At 35.1% G+C, this 21133-nt stretch overlaps 1 protein-coding gene across 1 annotated transcript in view; it reads left to right on the top strand.

The window, feature by feature from the left end:
* EFCAB7 (EF-hand calcium binding domain 7) overlaps positions 1 to 21133 on the top strand; it is a 41163-nt gene that overhangs the window by 19245 nt on the left and 785 nt on the right. The window contains exons 7-13 of the mRNA XM_008690787.2: positions 801 to 942; positions 4216 to 4325; positions 6626 to 6783; positions 7392 to 7525; positions 13234 to 13382; positions 18380 to 18589; positions 20589 to 20696. Coding sequence (XP_008689009.2) covers positions 801 to 942; positions 4216 to 4325; positions 6626 to 6783; positions 7392 to 7525; positions 13234 to 13382; positions 18380 to 18589; positions 20589 to 20696 — 1011 coding nt within the window. The remainder of the gene's footprint in view (positions 1 to 800; positions 943 to 4215; positions 4326 to 6625; positions 6784 to 7391; positions 7526 to 13233; positions 13383 to 18379; positions 18590 to 20588; positions 20697 to 21133) is intronic.

The following is a 21133-nucleotide window of genomic DNA, read 5'->3' as shown; positions in this document are numbered from 1 at the left end:
TTTAACTTTTTAAATACAAAGTCATCACCTTTCCTTTCATCAGTTTTAGTGGTCCTTAGTCATTTTTACTATGTTCCAAGTACAAATCCTGCCCTAATTATTGTGACAGCATTTTAAGAAAATATTTATGTATTTATTTGAGAGAGAGAGCATGAGTGGTGGGAGGGGCAGAGGGAACGAATCCTCAAGCAGACTTCCCGCTGAGCGTGGAGCCTGACTCAGAGTGGGAGGTGAGAAGGGTCCTTGATCCCATGACCCATGAGATGACCTGAGCCAAAACCAAGACCTGGACCCTCAACCAACTGAGCCACCCAGGTGCCCCTGTAGCAGTATTTTTATTTATTACTCCGTTTCAGTACTTCTCCCACTCTCATGAACTTCATTTTTCTTATTTCTTTTTTCCATTATGTCTTTTCCTAGCTTTTCATGATCTAAATTCTGCTAATCCTTGAAGATATGGTTCATAGATTGCCCTCTCAGTTTACATCGATGTCCACCCCCCCATCAGTCAGACACTATTGAATACCTACAGTGTGCCAGGGATTATTTTAGGAACTGGAGTTATTATTTTGCACATGTGATTATTTTCTTGTTCTAACCATGTACTACTGTCAATTATAATTGAATTGTGTTAGGCCGGTTTCCGTTTGTTGTTTTACCTCTTAATGATGCAAATTACTGGAGGCCAATGACTCTCTTTAACATTTCTTTTATATCCTCCTCAGGTTTCTCTTTATCACTGTGCATGCTGGAAACTTTTAATAAGTGTTTGAAAAAAAATTTTTTTTCCTTCATTTCAGGAGTGGCAATGTGTACAATCGAAAGGTTGCTTTTTCTTAGAAGAAGATGGTGAAATCATTAGTCATCAGTATAGGATGCAAATAGCTCAGAGATCCATGGTTTATCTAACAATTAAACCGTTAAACCTGAGTCAAGTTGAAGGCAAGTTTAAGTTTTTCATTTTGAAATTTCAATTTATGCCCTCTGAAAATGCTTATGTAAATGTTTGGTAGCCTCAGTAAAGGAAATAATCTACCTAAGAAACATGGTTACATATACTTCAAGAAAGAAAGCATTAGTTTATACTTTGTGTTAGCATATCTTACAAAGTATTTAAGTTGCTTTTCATTATGTTTAAAGCATGCTTCATTTTAATTTATTTAAAAACAACGAAGTGTACCCTGGTTTCTTCATGACATAGAGTTAACTTTTTATTTACTAATTAATTTTTAGCTTTTCCATTTGTCAATTTTTAAAATTAATATGTTTAAGAGAAGTTCTATAGGAAAAAAAAAAAAGAGAAGTTCTATAGGAACATAATTTGGGGCAGTATGAACTGCAAACATTTTTTTTATACCTTCAAAGTCCTATGTCATATGACTTAAACAACCTTTATTAATAATCTTTGCATTCATGATAATATTCTTTTTTTGTATATAAATGCTAGATACAAATTAATCCCGTAGTGTCTAAAATGGTTATTATATTTTTAATTAGTGAAAATGTCTATAAGGGTGCTTTCCCTAAATACTCTTTTAATGTTGTTTGTTCTAAGTATCAATTTTTCTTTTTCTTTTATTGTGTTTACATAATAAGAAAATGTTTATTTTATTACTAGAGGATTCTTCCCCACTTCATTCTTTTTGCTTCCTAAAGTAGAGATTCCAAAAATTTTCACTGTATATCTTATAGGATACTTAAAACATTTGGTGGTTGACACTTTTAAGTGACAATTACAGTAATCATTTTTTCAGATAAAGGTATCAAGATAGGCCTGTATATTCAATGCAGATGTTAATTCTCCATATTCTCATGAAGATCCTTTATTCACTTATTTATTAATTATTTATTGAGGACCTTATATGTCAAGTCCTTATGAACTTACATTCTAGTGGGGGAAACTAACAATAAATAATAAACATAATAAATAGTAAATGATAGGGTATGTTAGAAAGTGATAAGTCCTATGGGAAAAATAGAGAGGGATAGGGCATTGTGAATGTTGAGGGAATATGAGTTGCCATTGAAATGGAGTGGTTAGTGTATGCTTCATTAAGAAGTTGACATTTGAGCAAAGACTTTGAAAGAGGCGTATCAATTATCAACTGCTTTGTAACAAATTACCCCAAAACTCAGTGGCTTAAAACAAACAATTTTCACTTGTAAGCAGGTTTGCTAGATAGTTATTTTGTTTTGAGCTCAACTTTGCTCTTCTCTATAAGACTCTCTCATGCCTCTGTGACCAGCTGCAGGTTAGCTCATTGCTGGCTTTACTGGTCTTGGCTGGGCTGTCTCTGTATGAGATCTCAGCTGGACAACTTGACTCTGCCCCATATAATCTCTTACCTTCTAGTGAGTTAGCCTGGACTTGTTCTCTTGGTGTAACAGGGATCTCAAAGAAAAAGCAGAAGCACTTAGGGCTTCCTGAGGCTTGGGCTCAGAACTGGCACATTACTTTTGCTACATTCTGTTGTTCACAGCAAGTAATAAGGCAAGTCCAGATTTATAAGATAGAGAAATAGACTTGATTTCTTGATGGAGGAGCTGCAGTCACATTGCAATGTGATGTGAATACAGAGAGGGCAGCCATTTCTACACTCTTCCACAGAAGGCAAGGGAGTAAGCTTTGTGAATGTAGGGCTGGTGGAAGGGATGGGTGCAGAGTGGTGAAGAGTGAAGGTGGCAGAGCATTCCACATAGAGGGAATACTCTGTCAGAGGCTCTGAGGTGAGAGTGTGCCTGGTGTTAGAAGAACAGCAAGGTGACTAAAATGGCTAGAATGCGGTAGGAGAATGAAGGAATGAAGTAGGAGATGAAGACAGGATGGAACCAGGACAAAATCGGGTAGAGCTGATTTTGTTTGTTGGTTTGTTTTTGCCATAATGAAAACTTGGGCTTCTGAGAGAAGGGAGGAACCTTAGGAGGATTTTTCCCATGGCTGCCCTCGTGATTTTCTCTTTATCTTTAATTTACAACTGTTTGAATATGTGTCTAGGTGCTTTTGTTTTTCTTGTTGATGTATTATTGTGGTGTTTGTATTTATTCTGCTTGGATTTTTCACTACTGTCTTTCATTATTTTTAGAAAAATTTTCCATCTTTATTTCTTCAAATATCTCTTCTGCTCTCTCTTTTCTTTTTCCGCTTATATGGTGCCTGACATCTTGTCTTCTGTGCTGCACCACAGATAAGCCAGTGCTTGCATCTCATCTCTTCTTGGGAGGGTGTGTATTTTCTTGGATTTCAGACTACTTGGTTGCCCTGAGACCTTAGCTCTGATGAGTTCAAGAAAAAAATTATGATTTTCTAGTTCGTGTACTGTTTCTTATTGTTAGGGTGGGAGCAACATTATTCAAAAACTCTCAACTCCATGAGACAATTTTGAGTAGAGACAGGACATAATCTGACATATTTTAACAAGAGCAGTCAGGTTGCTATGTTGGAAAAAGATTAAAGGGGACCTGAGAATGCAAGGGGTCCAGCTATGGTGCTATTGCAGACTTCTAGGAGGGTACTGATGATGCTTTGAACCAGAAATGTAAAAGTGATAAGAAGTAGAGATCCTGGATATATTTTGAAGGTTAAGCCACAGGATTTCCTGAAGATTGGCTGTCATATGGGAGAGAAGAAAAAAGTTAAAGATGATTTCAAGATTTTTGGCTTGATTGGAAGCATGGCAACTGGAGGGATAAGTTACTATTTATAGAGACTCAGAGAAGAATATAGATGGACAGTTTTTTTTTTAAGGGGAAGGTCAGTTTTAGACATAGAAATTCAAGTGAAAATGTGAAGTAGGCAGTTGATTATATGGGTCTAAAGTTCAAAGAAAAGGTTCTAGCTGGAGATATAAATTATAGTGTTGCCAGCACAGAGATGGTGTCTAACATCTTTTCCTCCAGTGCCTTTCCACAGGTAAGCTAGTGCATGAATCTCATCTCTCCCTGAAAGTATTGGTTTTTCCTTGGATTTCAGGCTACTTGGTAGCCTTGCAACCTCAACTTTCTGATAAATTTAAGAAGAGTTATGTTTTTTTAGAAAGTAGGTATAGACAATATTTCTAGCAAGTATATAGTTAAAAATGCTATGATGTTTCTATATAAAAATGGGTTATGTATTTAAAAAAAAATCCAAAGGAAGAAACCACCAACTTCTTTTTTAGATAGGAAAGAGTAAGTAGTAATTGCTTATTTTAAGATGTTTGGGTTTTTTGTTTATAGGAAAACCATCCCCTTGGTTATCAGTTGACACTGCCTTGTATATTCTTAAGGAAAATGAGAATCAAGCGAATCTACAACTCATGTGTTTTACTGAACTACGAAATAGAGAAGTATACATATTTATTTCCTAATGTTTAATTAAAAACTCTAATATGAACTCAAGTTTGGGGAAAATAATAGTTTTTCTATATTTGTTTTTAACTTTTGTATCTTCCCCTCCAATTAGGGTATATACAATACTTAAGCACTATGCATATTATATGTGTCTTATTAATTGTGATGGATTTTTTCTTGTTTGCTGAGTTTAAGAGCTGAGGATTGATTAGTAGTCTTGGCTTTATAACATAAGTTGTGTGACATTTTACTTCACTTTCTTCTTCTCTAAATGCCCAGATGCCTCACATGTGAACATTTTTTTATATGCAATAAAAATGATTGATGCCAGTGGATTTTTCCCCTAAATACAAGCAATTCAAGACTTTGGAAAAGTTGCTTTAGATGTTTGTCTTTCTTATACTACTACTGCAAAAAAGAAAAACTTCAAGATTACTATCCTCAGGCTTGACTCATATTATAGGGTTCAAAAATAGATTGATCGGAAGGAATGCTTTTAAATGATTTTATATGTTGCCCGTGGGGTTGTTCTGATCTTTCCTAATTATATATTTACTCAGAGGCCAAATATGTGAGGGAGATACATAAATGTGGCTATTTATTTTATGAGGACTACAAAATACATCTGCTACACAACAACAGGAATAATACTATTCAAGGGCTTACTGCAATATCATATTTAATCTTTATATAGGTCCAACGACAGACAAACATTTCCCTGATGGAATGTTGTATAAAAGTCTTTATTGTAGGCTTCCTAACAGACAAGAATAGTTATAGGCAAGAAACAAATAAAATGACAGAAGTTAATGTTTTGATGAAACTCTTCTTCAGAACTGACTACAAAGTTAAGTTCAAGATAAAGCATTGTCTAAAGCAATAGCTTTTCCCATTTTGTTTTGGATAAAATTACTTTCTTATGATATTGCATGTATAAAAATGCTAGTACATAGCAAGCCTGTAATAAACTTTGAATGAATTTCTATGTACCTTTTTACTATATTGGCTTCTGTTTTTCTGTAATATGTCATATTTACCAAGGAGTTTTATTTTTAGTTTCACAATTACTTTCTTTAAGAAGAGTTTTGTGCCCATGAAAGACTTTCCATTTGCCATCTGCAGTGGCAGTTCAAGGTTATATGTGGAGATAAGGGAAGTTTGTGGGGTAACATGTCTTAGGAAGCAGCAGGAACTGCTTCTCACTCTTGAATATCAGCCTACATCTGGCCAATTTACAAGATTATGGTTTCCCAAGGAGGGATTTGGTCAATCTTTAGTCTTCAAAATGACCCTAGTTTTATTGGATTACTTGTTGTATCAGGATAGGATGTGGTTACTTTAGGATGGTTATGGTTCCTCTGACTTGTGAGGGCAGAAATAGGGCTGAACCCAGAATTCAGATAAGCAACTTTATTTTGTGTATGAGTCTCCAGGATGATCTACTGCATTTTGAAAGTTTTTGGACAAAATACTGAATAGAATTCCCTAGGGCGATTCTGTTCTGAAGGGCAAATAGCTGTTTGCTTAGCTGTTATACACGATGAGAAAATGCTTAGATTTAATGTATTTGACAGAGATAACCCCTAGGTTTTATAGGTAGCTGTTTGGTTCCAGAACACAACTAGAAGGTCCATAGGGAGATGCCATTAGACTTTCTTTTATGAAACAGGAAAATTAAATATTTCTTGTACAAATGTCCTGGCACTCACTATAAATATACTGTGTGATGGAAAAGAATTTCATATAAGGTAGGTTTATCTGGGATTCTACCATCTTGTTTTATAGTCCGTATTACATAAATAATAGTAAAATTCCAGTGCTTCTGTCTACATAATTGTACTCTTACAAACATGGCTAGTTCATACAAATAGTAAACTCTTGAAATATATTTAATTTTTACTTTTGGTTATTGAACTCTAATTTACAAATCACATACTTATGTTTGAATCAAACTAGGAAATTGTAACTGAAAAATTATTCTAAGATCTCTGCTTCTTGTTGAAGATATTTGCATCACAAATGTTTTTGAAGATTATTGGGGAAGATTTAGAAATTATATGACTTCTTACCTATTATAGTATTAGGCATTTGTTTGTAAAATATATTATGAACTATGTCTAATGGGCTTGTGCCAGGGCTACCATTAATAAGATTTTGAAGCCTGTAAAAGATTGATAGAAGCGTAATAGAGTTGGTGAATATTGATAATTTACTTCTAACGCTTCTCTTTCAGAAGAAAGATCAAAAGTCATTAAGACTCATGGTGGTGGTTGTTTTTTAATTCTTTTGAGAAAAGGTGTTTGGGTGGACTGGTGAACTAGGACCTGGAATTTACTGGTTAATTCCTTCCACAACTGGCTGTAGGCTGAGGAAAGAAATAAAACCAATAACTGAAGAGGCCCAACTTGTGTATAGAGATGAAACAGGGGAATTATTTCTTACAAAGGAATTTAGGTAAGTTTTGTTTATTAAGGTTAGAACTATACCATCTAAACTGGTTATAGATCAGTAGCCTGTCTACTATCCTTTCCTTTGGCCAGCCACCACCCCTACCTCCAGATTCTAATTCAATAACTCAACTCATTCACTAGGCATCTGAAAGTGATTTTCCATTCACAGATCTGGGATTGCCATTCATTTCTGGGTTCCACACATTTGGCAAGTCAACTTTAGTCACACATCTACAGATTTCTACCTGACCAGGCACTGCCTTAAAAATAGATCCTGCTAGTTGAATTGTTTACTTAGATAACTGTCAAATATGAAATCCAAATACTTAGGTGGTTCTCTCATCCTAGATCTATACAGTAATATCTGGTAGAAGAGGAAGAAGAAAGTAGATTGGAGAAAGGAGAAAAGAAGGAGGGAATTACTATTCATTGAGGTCCTACTATGTGTTGAGATACTATGGTTGTTTTAGAAGCTTGTTTATCTTATAGTAGACTTAGTAAGAAGTGTATCTGGATACATTAAGTTCACAAAAATTATTTAATGCCTTGATATTACTTTATTTTAGTCTAGTTGCCTTGCAGGCAAGTAATTTCTTATTTTTGTAATTTTAGGTCAACTTTATCAGATATATTTGAAGTAATTGATTTAGATGGAAATGGTCTCCTAAGCCTTGAAGAATATAATTTTTTTGAATTGAGAACAAGTGGTGAGAAATGTGATGAAGATGCTTGGGCTGTCTGCCGTGGTAAGCACTTGTCTTTTTCCTGTTTTTTGTTTTTTTTTTTAAAGATTTTAATTATTTATGTGAGAGAGAGAGCACACAAGTGGGAGAATGGAGAGGAACAAGCGAACTCTGTGCTGAGTGCAGAGTCCGATGTGGGGCTTGATCCCACGACCCTGAGATCATGACCTGAGCCGAAATCGAGTAAGCCTGTTTAACTGACTGAGCCACCCTGGCGCCCTGCACTTTTCTTTTTATTAGTGGATATATAAGAAAATATGTAACGTCTTTTCATCCTTAAGAAGGAAAATGTCAAACCTCTCCATAGAATATTATTATGGCAATTAGGACAGTTAAAAAGTAATAGCATTGTGGGGTGCCTGGGTGGCTCAGTCGGTTAAGCTTCTACCTTTAGCTCACGTCATGATCCCAGGGTCCTGGGATGGAGCCCCACATTGCACTCCCTACCCAGAAGGGATCCTGTTTCTCCCTCTCCATCTGCCCTTCCCTCCTGCTCACACTCATGCTCAGGCACTCCCTCTCTCTCTCTCTCTCAAATAAATAAAATCTTTTTTTTTTTGAAGTAATAACATTGTTTATAGACCATAAAAGCACAAACATTTGTATTCCTTAAATTGATGGTATTGTATTTAAGTAAAAAGAAAATATCATTTACTTAAATGTAATTTCATTTTTAGCCTATTATCTTTGGAGCTTAGAATGGAAAAAAATTTTGTCCCAGCTCTTGATACTAATGGGACTGAAATGGTCAAGAGCTCTGAAGTGTGCCCAGGAGAGGGCAGCAAAGAACTAATAGGCTAGAGTTTTACTAAAAATTAAGCAGTTTCCAGGAAGTTCTTTTTTTAAAGATTTTATTTATTTATTTGAGAGAGAGAGATGCGATAGCAAGAGAGAGAGGACGAGCAGGGAGGAGAGGGAGAAGCAGTCTCCCCGCTGAACAGGGAGCCCAACATGGGGCTCAATCCTGGGACCCTGGAATCATGACCTGAGCCAAAGGCAGGTGCTTACCCTGGTGAGGCACCCAGGGGCCCCTCCAGGAAGTTCTTTGTGTATGTTAAGAATTCTTTAGTTTTTTGTGTTTGAGTTGAATTAAGAAAGTACATTCATGGACGTATGGAAACCAAAAATGCCAAGATGGGCAAAGAAAAATAAAGGATGAGACAAATTCTGTTATCTCTTAGGAGAAGTCTGGGAAGAAGGGAGGACTTATATATTTAAGGCAAGGACTGAAAAATCAAAGGGGAAAATCGAAAAGCCATAGCCAACTATAGATCATAGAATAAGAAGGCCAGAATGCAGTCAGGAGACAGATTAACTCACATATTGGTATCACTGTGGTAGTAAGGTATCCTACTCCTTTGGTTCTTAAAATGGTCTAGGCTTGGCAAAATCGGTGAGCCATGTGGGAGTCTGATAAATCTGTCTATCTAAATAGCAAATAAAGTAGAAATATTATTAATACAAAGGTTTTCAAAAATCTCTCTTTTTTTAAAAAGATTTTATTTATTTGACAAAGAGAGAGAGAGCCAGAGAGCACGAGCTGAGGGAATGGCAGAGGGAGAGGAAGAAGCAGGCTCCCCTCTGAGCAGGGAAACCCAACACAGCGCTTGATGCCAGGACCCTGAGTTCAGGACCTGAGCTGAAGGCAGACACTTAACCATCTGAGCCACCCAGGTCCCCTGCAAGAAATAGATCTCTTTTTAACTGAAAGTTTATATAGTATAATCAGGAACAAGAAATGCATATTGATTTATACTGTTAAACTTTTTTTTTTTCTTTTAAACTTTGAATAACAAGATTGATAATACACAGAATATTTTTAGGAAGATTTAATCATCATAACTTTAATGCTATAATCTTTTGATTATGGTTGGCACTAGAGCACATTCAATGATAGTGAATCATAATTAGAATTTTCTTACAGTAAAGTTTTTGATGAATAAAATTTTAGTTTCATGATTAAATTGGGGAAGCCTAGCTGGCTCAGTCAGTTAAGTGTCCATCTCTCGATCTCAGCTCAGGTCTTAGTCTTAGGGTCATGAGTTCAGGTCCCGTGTGGAGCCTACTTAAAAAAAATAATTTAATTTCATTGGTAGAATTGATAGTTAACATTTTTTGAGAATTTACCATATACCAGTAGGAAGTACTTCTTTTTTTTTTTTAGAGAAGTGGTGGGGGAGGGGTAGGGGAAAAGGAGAGAGAGAATCTTAAGCAGGCTCCACACCCAGCACAGAGCCCAATGCGGGGCTCAGTCTCACAACTGTGAGATCATGATCTGAGTCGAGATCATGACCTGAGCCGAAGTCAAGAGTCAGATGCTTAACCGACTGAGCCACCCAGGTGCCTCCAGTTGGAAGTACTTCTATACATCAACTCTCTGAGGTATGTCCTATTATTTCTCATTTTACAAATAAGGAGACAGAATCAAAGAGGGTAAGTCACCTGATCAAACAGCAGGAAAATTTCACAGCTGAGTTTCACACCCAGGTAGTTAAATTCCAGAACCTTAAATAGTCTGCTACAAAAAAATCCCCAAGTCTGGTTGACTTAAAATATGATTTAGAAGGAATGTCTCCTTCACCAACATTAATAGTACCGCAAAGAATTAGGCTTTTTAAGTTTCGAAGATTTTATTTTTCTAGTCATACATAATATTAATTTTATCCATCCTCCTTAATAATAAGAAAATGTATTATTTATCTGTAAGATAATTTAATAAACTTTTTTATACTTAAAGTTACCATAATTTTTATTATTTCTTAAATAGACTTTGTTTTTAGAGCAGTTCTAGGTTCAACGTAAGGATTAACTAGATCTCCCATATATTTCTTTTCTACCCTCTACAAATTTCCCGTTTTTAACATCTTGCATTAATTTGATGCATTTGTTAAAATTGATGAACCAATACTGATGTGTTTTTATTAACTAAAATCCATAGCTTATATTAGGGTTTTATTGTGCTGTATAGTTCGCTGGATTTTGACAAATGTATAATGTCATGTACCTGCTATTTACAGTATCATACAGAATAATTTCATTGCCTTAAAAATCCCTTGTGTTCTACCTACTCATGTATCTATTCATCCCTTCAAACCCCTGGCAACCACTGATCTTTTTACTGTCTCTATAATTTGCCTCTTTCAGAGTACGTTGTTGTTGGAGTATCATGCAGTATGTAGCCTTTTCAGACTGGCTTCTTTCACTTAGCAGTATGTATTTAGATTTCTTTTTTTGGCTTGATAGCTTATTTCTTTCTAGCACTAAGTAATAATTCCATTGTATGAAGGTACTATAGTTTGTTTATTCAATCACCTATTAAAAGGCATGTTGGTTATTTTGAATTTTTGGTAATTATGAACGTAGCTGCTATAAATATGCATGTGCAGGGGTGCCTGGGTGGCTCAGTCAACTGGTTAGGCATCTGCCTTCGGCTCAGGTCATGATCCCAGGGTCCTAGGACCGAGCCCTGCATTGGACTCACTGCTCAGCAAGGAGCCTGCCTCTCCCTCTGTCCCTCCCCCTGCTTGTGTTCTCTCTCTGTCAAATAAATAAAATCTTTAATAACAAAAATACTTGTGCATATTTTTCTGCATATATAATTTTCAACTTGTTTCAATTCATTTCAATTCAGTGATTGCTGGTACAATAAACCTATGTTTAACTTTGAAAGAACTGCCAAATGTCTTCCGAAGTGGCTGTGCCATTTTGTATTCCCACCAGGAATGAATGAGCGTCTGCATTTGGTATTGTTAGTTTTTGGATTTTAGCCATTCTAATAGGTGTGTATCTTGTTGTTTTAATTTGCAATTCCTTAATGACATATGATCTTCTCATATGCTTATTTGCCATCTGTATATCTTGTTTGGTGAAGTGTCTTTCAGATCTTTTGCCCATTTTTTGACTGAGGTGTTTATTTTCTTACTATTGAGTTTTAAGAGCTCTTTGTATATATTGGATATGAATCTTATCAGCTGTGTTTTGCAAGTATTTTCTCTCAGTATGTGGTTTTTCTTTTAATAGTGTTTTTCACAGAGCAGTAATTTTTAATTTTAACGAAGTCCTGCTTAACCATTTTTTCCTTTCATGTGTCATGCTTTTTGGTTTGTGTGCTTTTGGTGTTGAATCTACAAACATGTAGCCAAACACAAAGTCACCCAGATTTTCTCCTGTTATCTTCCAGAAGTTTTATAGATTTGTGCTTTTGGTCTATGGCCCATTTTAGTTAATTTTTGTGAAAGATGTAAGGTCTTTGTCTACATTTATTTTTTTTTTTGCCTGTGGATGTCAGTTGTTCTAGCACCACTTATTGATAAAACTATCTTTTCTCCTTTGAATTGACTTTGCTCCTTTGTCAAATATCAGTTTAGTATATTTGTATGGGTCTATTTCTGGTTTCTCTGTCTATTCCACTGATCTATGTGTCTAATCTTTTGCCACTAGCACACTGTCTTGAGTATTATAGCTTTAAAGAAAGTCTTGAAGTTGGGTATTAATGAATTTTTAAAAAGTAATGGAGGATTGAGAATTTTAAGTTTTAAGAGTAGATTACTTATTGATAGTCTCTATAGTACAGTATCTAGATACATTTTTCTTGAAAGTAATGATTTCTTTGTATCGATATCAATTATTATTTTTTTCATCTTGCTTTATTACATCGTAGCTCCAGCCCCCAGTTTAATGGCTACCGTTTCTATGATCTAATGTAATCTACATTTACTTTTTTTTCCTTGAAAAGGTTCTTTGTCACTTTCCAAACTCTATATACATTTTCTATTTATCTATTAATACTATTAATCTATTATACTACTATTAAACTATTAATCAGTCAATCAGTTTTAAATTGTTATGTCTCTGCTGCTTTTTTTACAATAATGCATACAAAAGAGGTATCTCAAAGAGTACTGTTTTCCTTGGGTATATTACAATTGGAAGCTGGAAAATAAAATCTTTCTTGTTGTAGGGCAGTCAACAGAATAAGGACAGGGGACAATTTGGTTAAAATTAGAGTAATTAGGCATATAGCAGTCTCCTTAAACCTGGCACCATCCACATCTCCCTTTTTGAAACACTAGTAGTTTTGGGGGTATTATGTCAAATTCATCCAGGTTCTCCTGGGTTTAGGTTGCAAACATATATGAAGCATTTTAATTTTTAAAAATATGTATCAGTATATACTCTAGATAAGCAAGCAGGTTGGGACTTACCCAGAAAAATGACAATTTCCTTTAATTTTGGAATATATTTGCATTATTTATAACTTCTGATTTTTTTGAAAACCAAATCATGTAGTATGATGGTGCTTTGTGCTGAGTTGTGGGAAATTGAAATGGTATCTCACTAACATGTTTTGAGCCATTTTCATTCCATTTTTATATTGTTCATGGATTCATAAGGAAGGCACCCTTTAAAATAAATATTTATGAGTAATAATATATAATAGGCCTTTTATTAGATGTATTACTTTTAAAATTATATAAGAGGGGCACCTGGGTGGCTCAGTCAGTTGAGCATCCAACTCTTGATTTTGGCTCAGGTCATGATCTCAGGTTCGTGGGATGGAGCCCTGTTTTGGGGTCTGCACTTGGTGGGGTGTCTGCTTCTCTCTCTTCCTCTCCCTCTGCTCTTCCCCCCCACTCACTCTCTCTCTTTCTCTGAAATAAACAGATCAATCTTAAACTACGTAACAAAGAAACTTTTGGTTGTTTTAACAGACAATTTTGATACAAAGAAGAATGAACTAACAAGACAGGGCTTTATGGATCTGAATCTAATGGAAGCCAATGATCGAGAAGGAGATCCTCGTGACCTTTGGGTAACTCTGCACTCAATGGGCTACAATAAAGCTCTGGAATTGACAGAGGTAAAGCAATGTAAAAGTTTCACAAAGGGCTTAATGTCCATAATATTTTACTCCATGAACATTGTCCTGACACATGACTTTTGAATTGGGCACTCAAATCCTTGAACTTGAATGAATGAATGAATTGTGAGTGCAACAGTGTGTTTCTGCTAGTTTATGCAAGTTTCTGTTCTTACATGAAATTTAGTTACTTCCAACATTTAAGTAATTCAGAAACAAAAGAGTTTGAGCATATGATATGCAGAAAAAAAATTGGTAATTAAAAAATTATGTTTCTTAATTGGTGATGGCTATTTTAGTTGCTAAAGTCTCATGTCTATAGGGAATTCTTTGTCCTAACAGAATAAAGCCTAAGACTAAGGGGAATGTGTCTGTATGACAATTGGAATTCTGATTCTTGGGTTAATATTTGTGAAACACTTGGAATGGTGCTTGGCTTATATATAGCATTGCATATGTATTAGCTATCATTATTAAGACTCGCAGTAAACCAGAGAAATAATAAAAATGAGGACTTCTTAAATTCTATATTTTGCATCAGGTGTAAAATAAAGAACTTATGAGTTTCGGGCCATGTACCAGATAACAGTGCATTTGTTGTTCATATTCTTTTTTTTTTTTTTAAAGATTTTATTTATTTATTTGACAGAGAGAGACAGCCAGCGAGAGAGGGAACACAGGCAGGGGGAGTGGGAGAGGAAGAAGCAGGCTCCCATTGGAGGAGCCTGATGTGGGGCTCGATCCCAGAACGCTGGGATCACGCCCTGAGCCGAAGGCAGACGCTTAACGACTGAGCCACCCAGGCGCCCCTGTTCATATTCTTAAAAATAATATCTGTCCTTTCTCTAAATAAATCAACTTAACTTAGGAGGGTAACAGTAGCATCAACAACTTTACATTTTGGGTGTATGGAGACTTTGGTTTAAGTCCTAGCTTTGACATCATTCAAAATCCCTCATAAACCTCTTCTCTGAAAAGTTCTCTATAATTTTTTTGCCATTTTTAAGAATAGGAGGTGAATAGTTATAATAACTTTTAACTTTTTATATCCTACTTTAACCTAACGTTCAGTGAATACCACATTCTGCCTATGGTGTAAAATCAGCATCTAATCTATGAATAAAGTATCTACTACACATGCTTTCACTTAGTAAGAAAAATCAGTTAAGAGCAATTTAAGATATTTTATAGCATTTACTAATGTTATCGACCTTTGAAACCATAGGCAAGAAGGATTTCTGAAGTAAAAAAATGAAATTTTTTTATTTTAGAGAGGGGAGAGAAGCGTGCACATTTGAGGGAGGGGCAAAAGGAGAGGGAGAGAGAACTTCAGCAGACTCCTTGATGAGCCCAGAGCCTGACAACCCATGAGATCACACCACCTGAACTGAAACCAAGAGTTGGACACGTACTGACTGAGCCATCCAGGCACCCCTGTTTTGTTTTTTAAAGGTTTTATTTTGGGGGCGCCTGAGTGGCTCAGTTGGTTAAGCGTCTGCCTTCAGCTCAGGTCATGATCTCAGCGTGCTGGGATCAAGCCCCACGTCTGGCTCCCTGCTCAGTGGGGTGTCTGTTTCTTCCTCTCCCTCTGCTCCTCGCCCCACTTGTGTGGCTCTCTCTCTCTCAAATAAATAGGTAAATAAAATCTTTAAAAAATTTTAAAAATTAAAAAAAAAAATGAACATTTTATTTTTAAGTAACCTCTACACCCAAAATGCAGCTCAAACTTACAACCCCGAGATCAAGAGTTGCATACTCTACCAAACCAGCCAGTGCCCTGGTTGTGGCTTTTCAATAGTGAAATATTTTGACCCATCCTGAAAATAAATGTACTGTTAGAAGTACATATTCATAAATCATAGAGAAAGAATCAACTGTATAAAATCAATTTGGAAATGCTTAGAGAGTCTTCTGGAGCATAGTCTCAGTTCATGTACCACAATTTTTCCAGGTTAATTTAGTTACAGATAAAGCATGGGCTAACCACATCCTTCATTATCTTAGGAAAGTTTTTCCTCAATGATTAATATTATAGCCAATTTATCCCTTTTGGAATGAGTTGTTTCATGGAAGATTTTATCTAATACCAGGTGCTTTTGCCAGATCTTCTCATGGTTTTCAGAATATGATCATACACAGTGTTTCAGAATTTGAGAGGCCAGGTTTTGCATATCTGTTTTGTTGCATATACCTTAAACTTCTCCGTGATTTGTTTTATTTTGTTGTTTTATGTAAGGATTTTAGTCGGAATACTCTGTTTAGTATAATGATCTGGTAAAAGTATTTCTATAATATTTCTAAAGTGTTTCTATAGTACTTTTAAAATACTTATACAGTACCTGTAATATAGCATATTAGCTTCTACGGAACTTCTTTTACTTTGAGTCTTTTCCTTTATGGCCATTATTTTAGGTATCAAATAATGTATTTGTTGTTCTTTTTTTTTTTTTTTCCCCCAAAGTAAGCTCTACACCCAATATGGGACTTGAACTCATGACCCTGAGATCAAGAGTTACATGCTCTACTGACTGAGCCAGTCAGGTGCCCCTTGTTCATTTTTATTTTATTTTTGTTATTTTTTCGCCCTTCTTCGTTTTTTGTTTTTTTGGTTTTTTTAAGATTTTATTTATTTATTTGATAGAGATAGAGACAGCCAGCGAGAGAGGGAACACAAGCAGGGGGAGTGGGAGAGGAAGAAGCAGGCTCATAGCAGAGGAGCCTGATGTGGGGCTCGATCCCAGAACGCCGGGATCACGCCCTGAGCCGAAGGCAGACAGACGCTTAACCGCTGTGCCACCCAGGCGCCCCCCCCGCTTCTTCGTTTTTAAAGGGTACTTGATCAGAGGGGAAAAAAATCCCCCTCGGTTCAATAGCATTTTTAAAAAGTCAGTTATTCTAAGAGCATACTAGCTATTAGTTTATATATTTTACTCTCTTATGTCTGAGAGAGGCACAATTTAGTCCTTTAATTGTATTTCATGGTAAGGAAACAGATTTTACAAGAGACTAGGCAACTTACTGTATATCAGGTCCGGTAGTGTTTTTTGTTTGTTTCTTTCTTTAGTATAAGACTCATCCACATAGAACATTAAGTAAGGATTTGGTACCGGAGCATCCAAAAATTCTGTTCGTGGCATGGATACTTTTGATTTACAGAATAACAGTGAAAACATTGTCCTCATTCAGTAAGAGTTATAGAGTTGTTGGATTGAGAATGTTACACCAGCAAACAGTAATACAAGAAGGAGAAAATAACAATTCATAATCAACTAATTGGCATAAAAATGTTAGGTAGTTTCCATTAGTGATAGGGATGTATGTGTGTGGTAACATACGATTTAAAGGATTCAGTTAGGGGAAGGTATGTGGGAGGGATGTGTGAAAATAGGTGACGGGGATTAAGGAGGGCACTTGTGATGAGCACTGGGTGATGTATGGAATTACTGAATCACTGTATTGTACACCTGAAACTGATATAACACTGTATGTTAACTATACTGGAATTAAAATAAAATAAATATAAAGACAAAGGATTTATATATTTATATATTCCTATAGCTATCATAAATAATCTTCTCTTTTTTTTAGAAGTCTACATTGTAAAATATTTTCACGCATTACCTATTAGATATTTCCAACAACCCTTGGCAGAATATATACTATTTATTCCCACTTTTTCAATGAAGAAGCTAAACTTCATAAAGTTAAGTGACTTCCCCAGGTCACATAGCTAGCAAATGGCAAAATCCAATTACAAACCTACATCTTCTGTTTTCTAGTCCAATGATGTTTCACTGTACTGTTGCTCTTATAAAAATGACTTTATTATTGCCAAAGTTTGGAGTCATTAAAAACTTTTTTAAAAATAAAAATTTCTGCTGATGTTCTACTAACTTCAGACATTTATCTTTTGTCCCCCAAATAAAAAGATGACCATCAGTATGTGTAAATTCACTATTTATTCAACAAATATTTATTGAATGCCTACCATGTAGTGAGTCTGTAATAAAGAGGCACTGAGGATCAATGATGAGTAGAATAGTCAGAATTCCTGCCCTTACGGAACTTACAGTCCATGAAGGAGAATGATTAATTAAATGGAAAATAAATAAAATCATTTAAAAAACATTTTGAAAGAAACAAGCCAGAGACCAGACTAGAGAAGAATAGTGCAAGGGGGAAGGAGATTGGGAGACCCAAGCAACTCTCTCAGTAGAGGTGACCCTTAAGCCTTAACCTGAAGGAAGAGAGTGAGGTACCCATATAAAAAGATGTGAAAGAATCTTCCAAGCAGATAGAATACTATGCACGAAGTCTCTGACATGGAAAGAGCTTTATTTGTTCTAGAATCGGATGATCAGAGTAGCAGGAATATACCAAGGCAGGAGGACTTCGTTGGATAGAGAGACAAAGGTGCCTGTGTGCATTACCATGTTGGCTATGGTAAAGACTAAAAGGTAGATGTTAGAAAGATCCGTTTCCAAGTGCAGAATATCCTTTAGATCTCAGATTTTAAAGGTGCTTTTATGCTAACTTTGAACTGTGAATTTATTTTTCTACATTCTTTTAGGTGCTCTATAGCCATGACTTAAGTTTCAGTTGTAAATATAATAATTCTTTTAGGGTCCTTTGATGATTTCTTTCTGTAGTCTTAAAGTTAGAAAAGGAAATTAAATAACTAATATGCCATATATTAGTTTTAAACCAAATGGAGGGGTGGTCCTGTGGTGATAGGTGGTATTACTGATTTGCTTGAGATTATAGTTTTCTTTCCTTTTCTGTGAACATTGTCAGTTAACAAGCTAACAAAAAAGTCATAATTTTTGCTTTTTTATTATTGAATTCATGGTACTAAAATCTTCTTCTAAAGGTATATGAGGACAAGCTAGAATGTACAGTATATCTTCTTAAATCATATGATAAACATATTAATAATATAATTTATTTTTAATTCTATCAGAAGGCTAAAACAAGGTTCGCTTTTTCTTTCTTATCAGGCATGCCCATTTGTCATCGATATCTATGCAGACAAATGCAAGCCAAGAATTAAAGCTGTCCATATGGAAGCATGCAGTGGGCAACTTGAGAAGGCCATTTGTAAATCTGTCCTTAACAAAGGCGATGCCAGGGTAATGGATGGCTATGAAAATATAATTGTACATACTTATAAGCGTGACACCTGGATAACATCAGTTATTGAAAACAAGGTATTATTTATGAGGTGGTTCTCATAACTGCATTGTTTACTAGTATGTTCCATCTTTCTTACTCTATTCTTGCACAGTAATTAATATCATGTTATATTAATAGTATTTATAATGGGCAATTCTTCTCAGGTTTCTAATTCAAACTAAGCATGATAATTTTTATGCATTTTTAAAAGTTTGAGATAATTGTATTAGGAAAATTATATATTTGGAGATCTCTGAAGATAGAGCATAACCTGGGTACAAAGTATTTTATTTAGTTTGTTATTAAAAATCTTCACACATTCATAACTATTTCAAATAACATATTGGGTTTTAAAGAAATATAAACAAAGTAAAGAAAAAATGTAACCCAACTTTTTCCACACTTTGAAATATTAGAAATTCTATAGACTGTCATCATTTTATCTAATATATTCCACTGCTCAGGACCTATTCTTATCAAGCCAATTATTGCTAACTTTAGCTACCGTCCCTGCTACTACTGATATTGCAGGCCAAGAGAATACATACATAAATGCTTAGAGATACCCAGCTTTCTAGAAACATAAATTTTCATAAAATCTTACTCAAGATGGCTGGATTTTTAGGACTGTTGGCTTCTTTTAGTTCCTGAGTGAGACTTACATTATTTTTATACTTACCATGAATTTCTTAAAGTGCTTAAGATTTGGCTGAGTATGGAGTCAATGTGAGTATATACTATATAACTAAATAACTCTTCTAGTTACAATAGAGGCTACCATCAGTGTAATATGGTTTCTGCTTTCAAGGAGTTTTTGGGCTAGTTGGGAAGACAAAATTAATACTCTCAAAAGAGATCAGAGAATAATTAAATGTTAAATTATATAGAACTGTTTATTTGTGCAGTAGTTTTACTGTATTTGCATCTCTTGTGGTTGATGATGTTAGTTTGAACTATAGAAGTTGGGGAAGGACTTGTGATGAGGGGAAGGGGACTGTGGTATGGGATTGGAGACAAACTAAGATTAGATATGCAGAGATAGCCGTTAGAAGCAGAGAAACAGTGTGAGTAGTAACATGTAAGAGGGTTAATGTGAAGAATAGAGGAAATAGTGGAATATCCATGATGCAGAAACAGAAAACTTTATTTGGAGGAGTACTAAAAAGATAGATAACATAGGTGGGTTGGGTCCAGATTATATTTATTATCTTGAAAATGAGGTAGAGGACTTGGACTTGATAAAAGCCGTTAGGGTCCCCAGCTAGGAGATTCCAATCTTCAAGTGGATTGTAAAGCTTTGGAGGGTGATTCCTAAGATACAACATGCCTTCCCTTCTGCCCTCTATGTTTTATTAGAACTAAAAGGGTGGATGGGAGTCACTATCTTACCACAGTTTCTCTGTTCTGTAGTTAGATTATTTCTCAACCCTCCATCTCCTTCCTTTCCCTCAAGGAAAATTAAACTTCCCTGCACTAAAATGATGTAATAATAATATTTTAAAGTTTCCCGTTTGTCAGGCACTTTACATTTATTAACGCATTTACTTCTCACAACAACCCAATGAGGTAAGTACTAACCACATTTTACACACAAGGAAACTGAAGTATGGGGAAGTTAAATAACTTGCAGAAGGTCACAAGCTGAGTAGTAGAGCTGAGAAATGAATCCAAGTAGTCTAATATTTTACTGCCCCTTTGTAGTCATTAGGGAGTGTTTGTAGCTTTCTTAGTAGGAGAATACTTTGGCACCTACATTTCTTACATTCACTAGCTTCATTCTGCTTTCTCTTGCTTCCTATCTATTCTAGAGACTATCTATTATCTGTGATCTATTATCTCAAGTACTGCTTCTTCCATAAGGTCTTCCTTGCTAACCCAGTCGGAGCTAATGCTTCTGTGTTTCTATAATATCTTCTATGTTTCTACAGACCCTGTGAATACCTCTATCACAAGACTTATGAAGTGTTTTGTAATAATCATTTTATTTGTATTTATTAAAGAAAGGACTAGCAACTTATGAAATTTTTTTTGTAGTCAGATAATAAAGTGATTATTCACGTCAACAATGAACTAAGTAAAAACTGCATAAACAACAGAGGACTCAACATATTTGCAGTAGAAGTGGCACCAAAATCCACAATGGTAATGTATTGTTTTCTAATTAAAGCTGCTTGTTTTTATCAATTTGAAAAAATGTTTTTACTAATAATGCTGTGAATAAGTGGAAATATGAAATAAAGTATAAAATTATTCTAAGTATGATATTCATATTATTATCATCCTATATTAGGAGATTTTGGTTCTAGTCCAGTTCTCACTATTTGGTTGAGTGATTATGAGAGATTCATTTAGCCACTCTGTTCCTGTCTCTTTAAATGTAAAATTAATATAATATTACTAGAGTTAGGTAGTTCACAAGGTTAATGTAAAGATAAAAATAAAATGATGTACATGAAAGCATTTTGCAATATCATATAGAAAGAAAAAGTAGTGTTTATAGTAAATGGGAATTTTGCTAATCCAAAATATTTTTATCTACATTATTTTTTCGAAAATAACCTGAAAGAGAAAATGCCTCT

This window comes from Ursus maritimus, unplaced genomic scaffold (genome assembly GCF_017311325.1).
Source record: "Ursus maritimus isolate PB19 unplaced genomic scaffold, ASM1731132v1 scaffold_12, whole genome shotgun sequence".
Classification (NCBI taxonomy): Eukaryota; Metazoa; Chordata; class Mammalia; order Carnivora; family Ursidae; genus Ursus; species Ursus maritimus.
The sequence above is the reverse complement of the archived record's forward strand: the minus strand, read 5'-3'. Positions and strand labels throughout refer to the sequence as shown.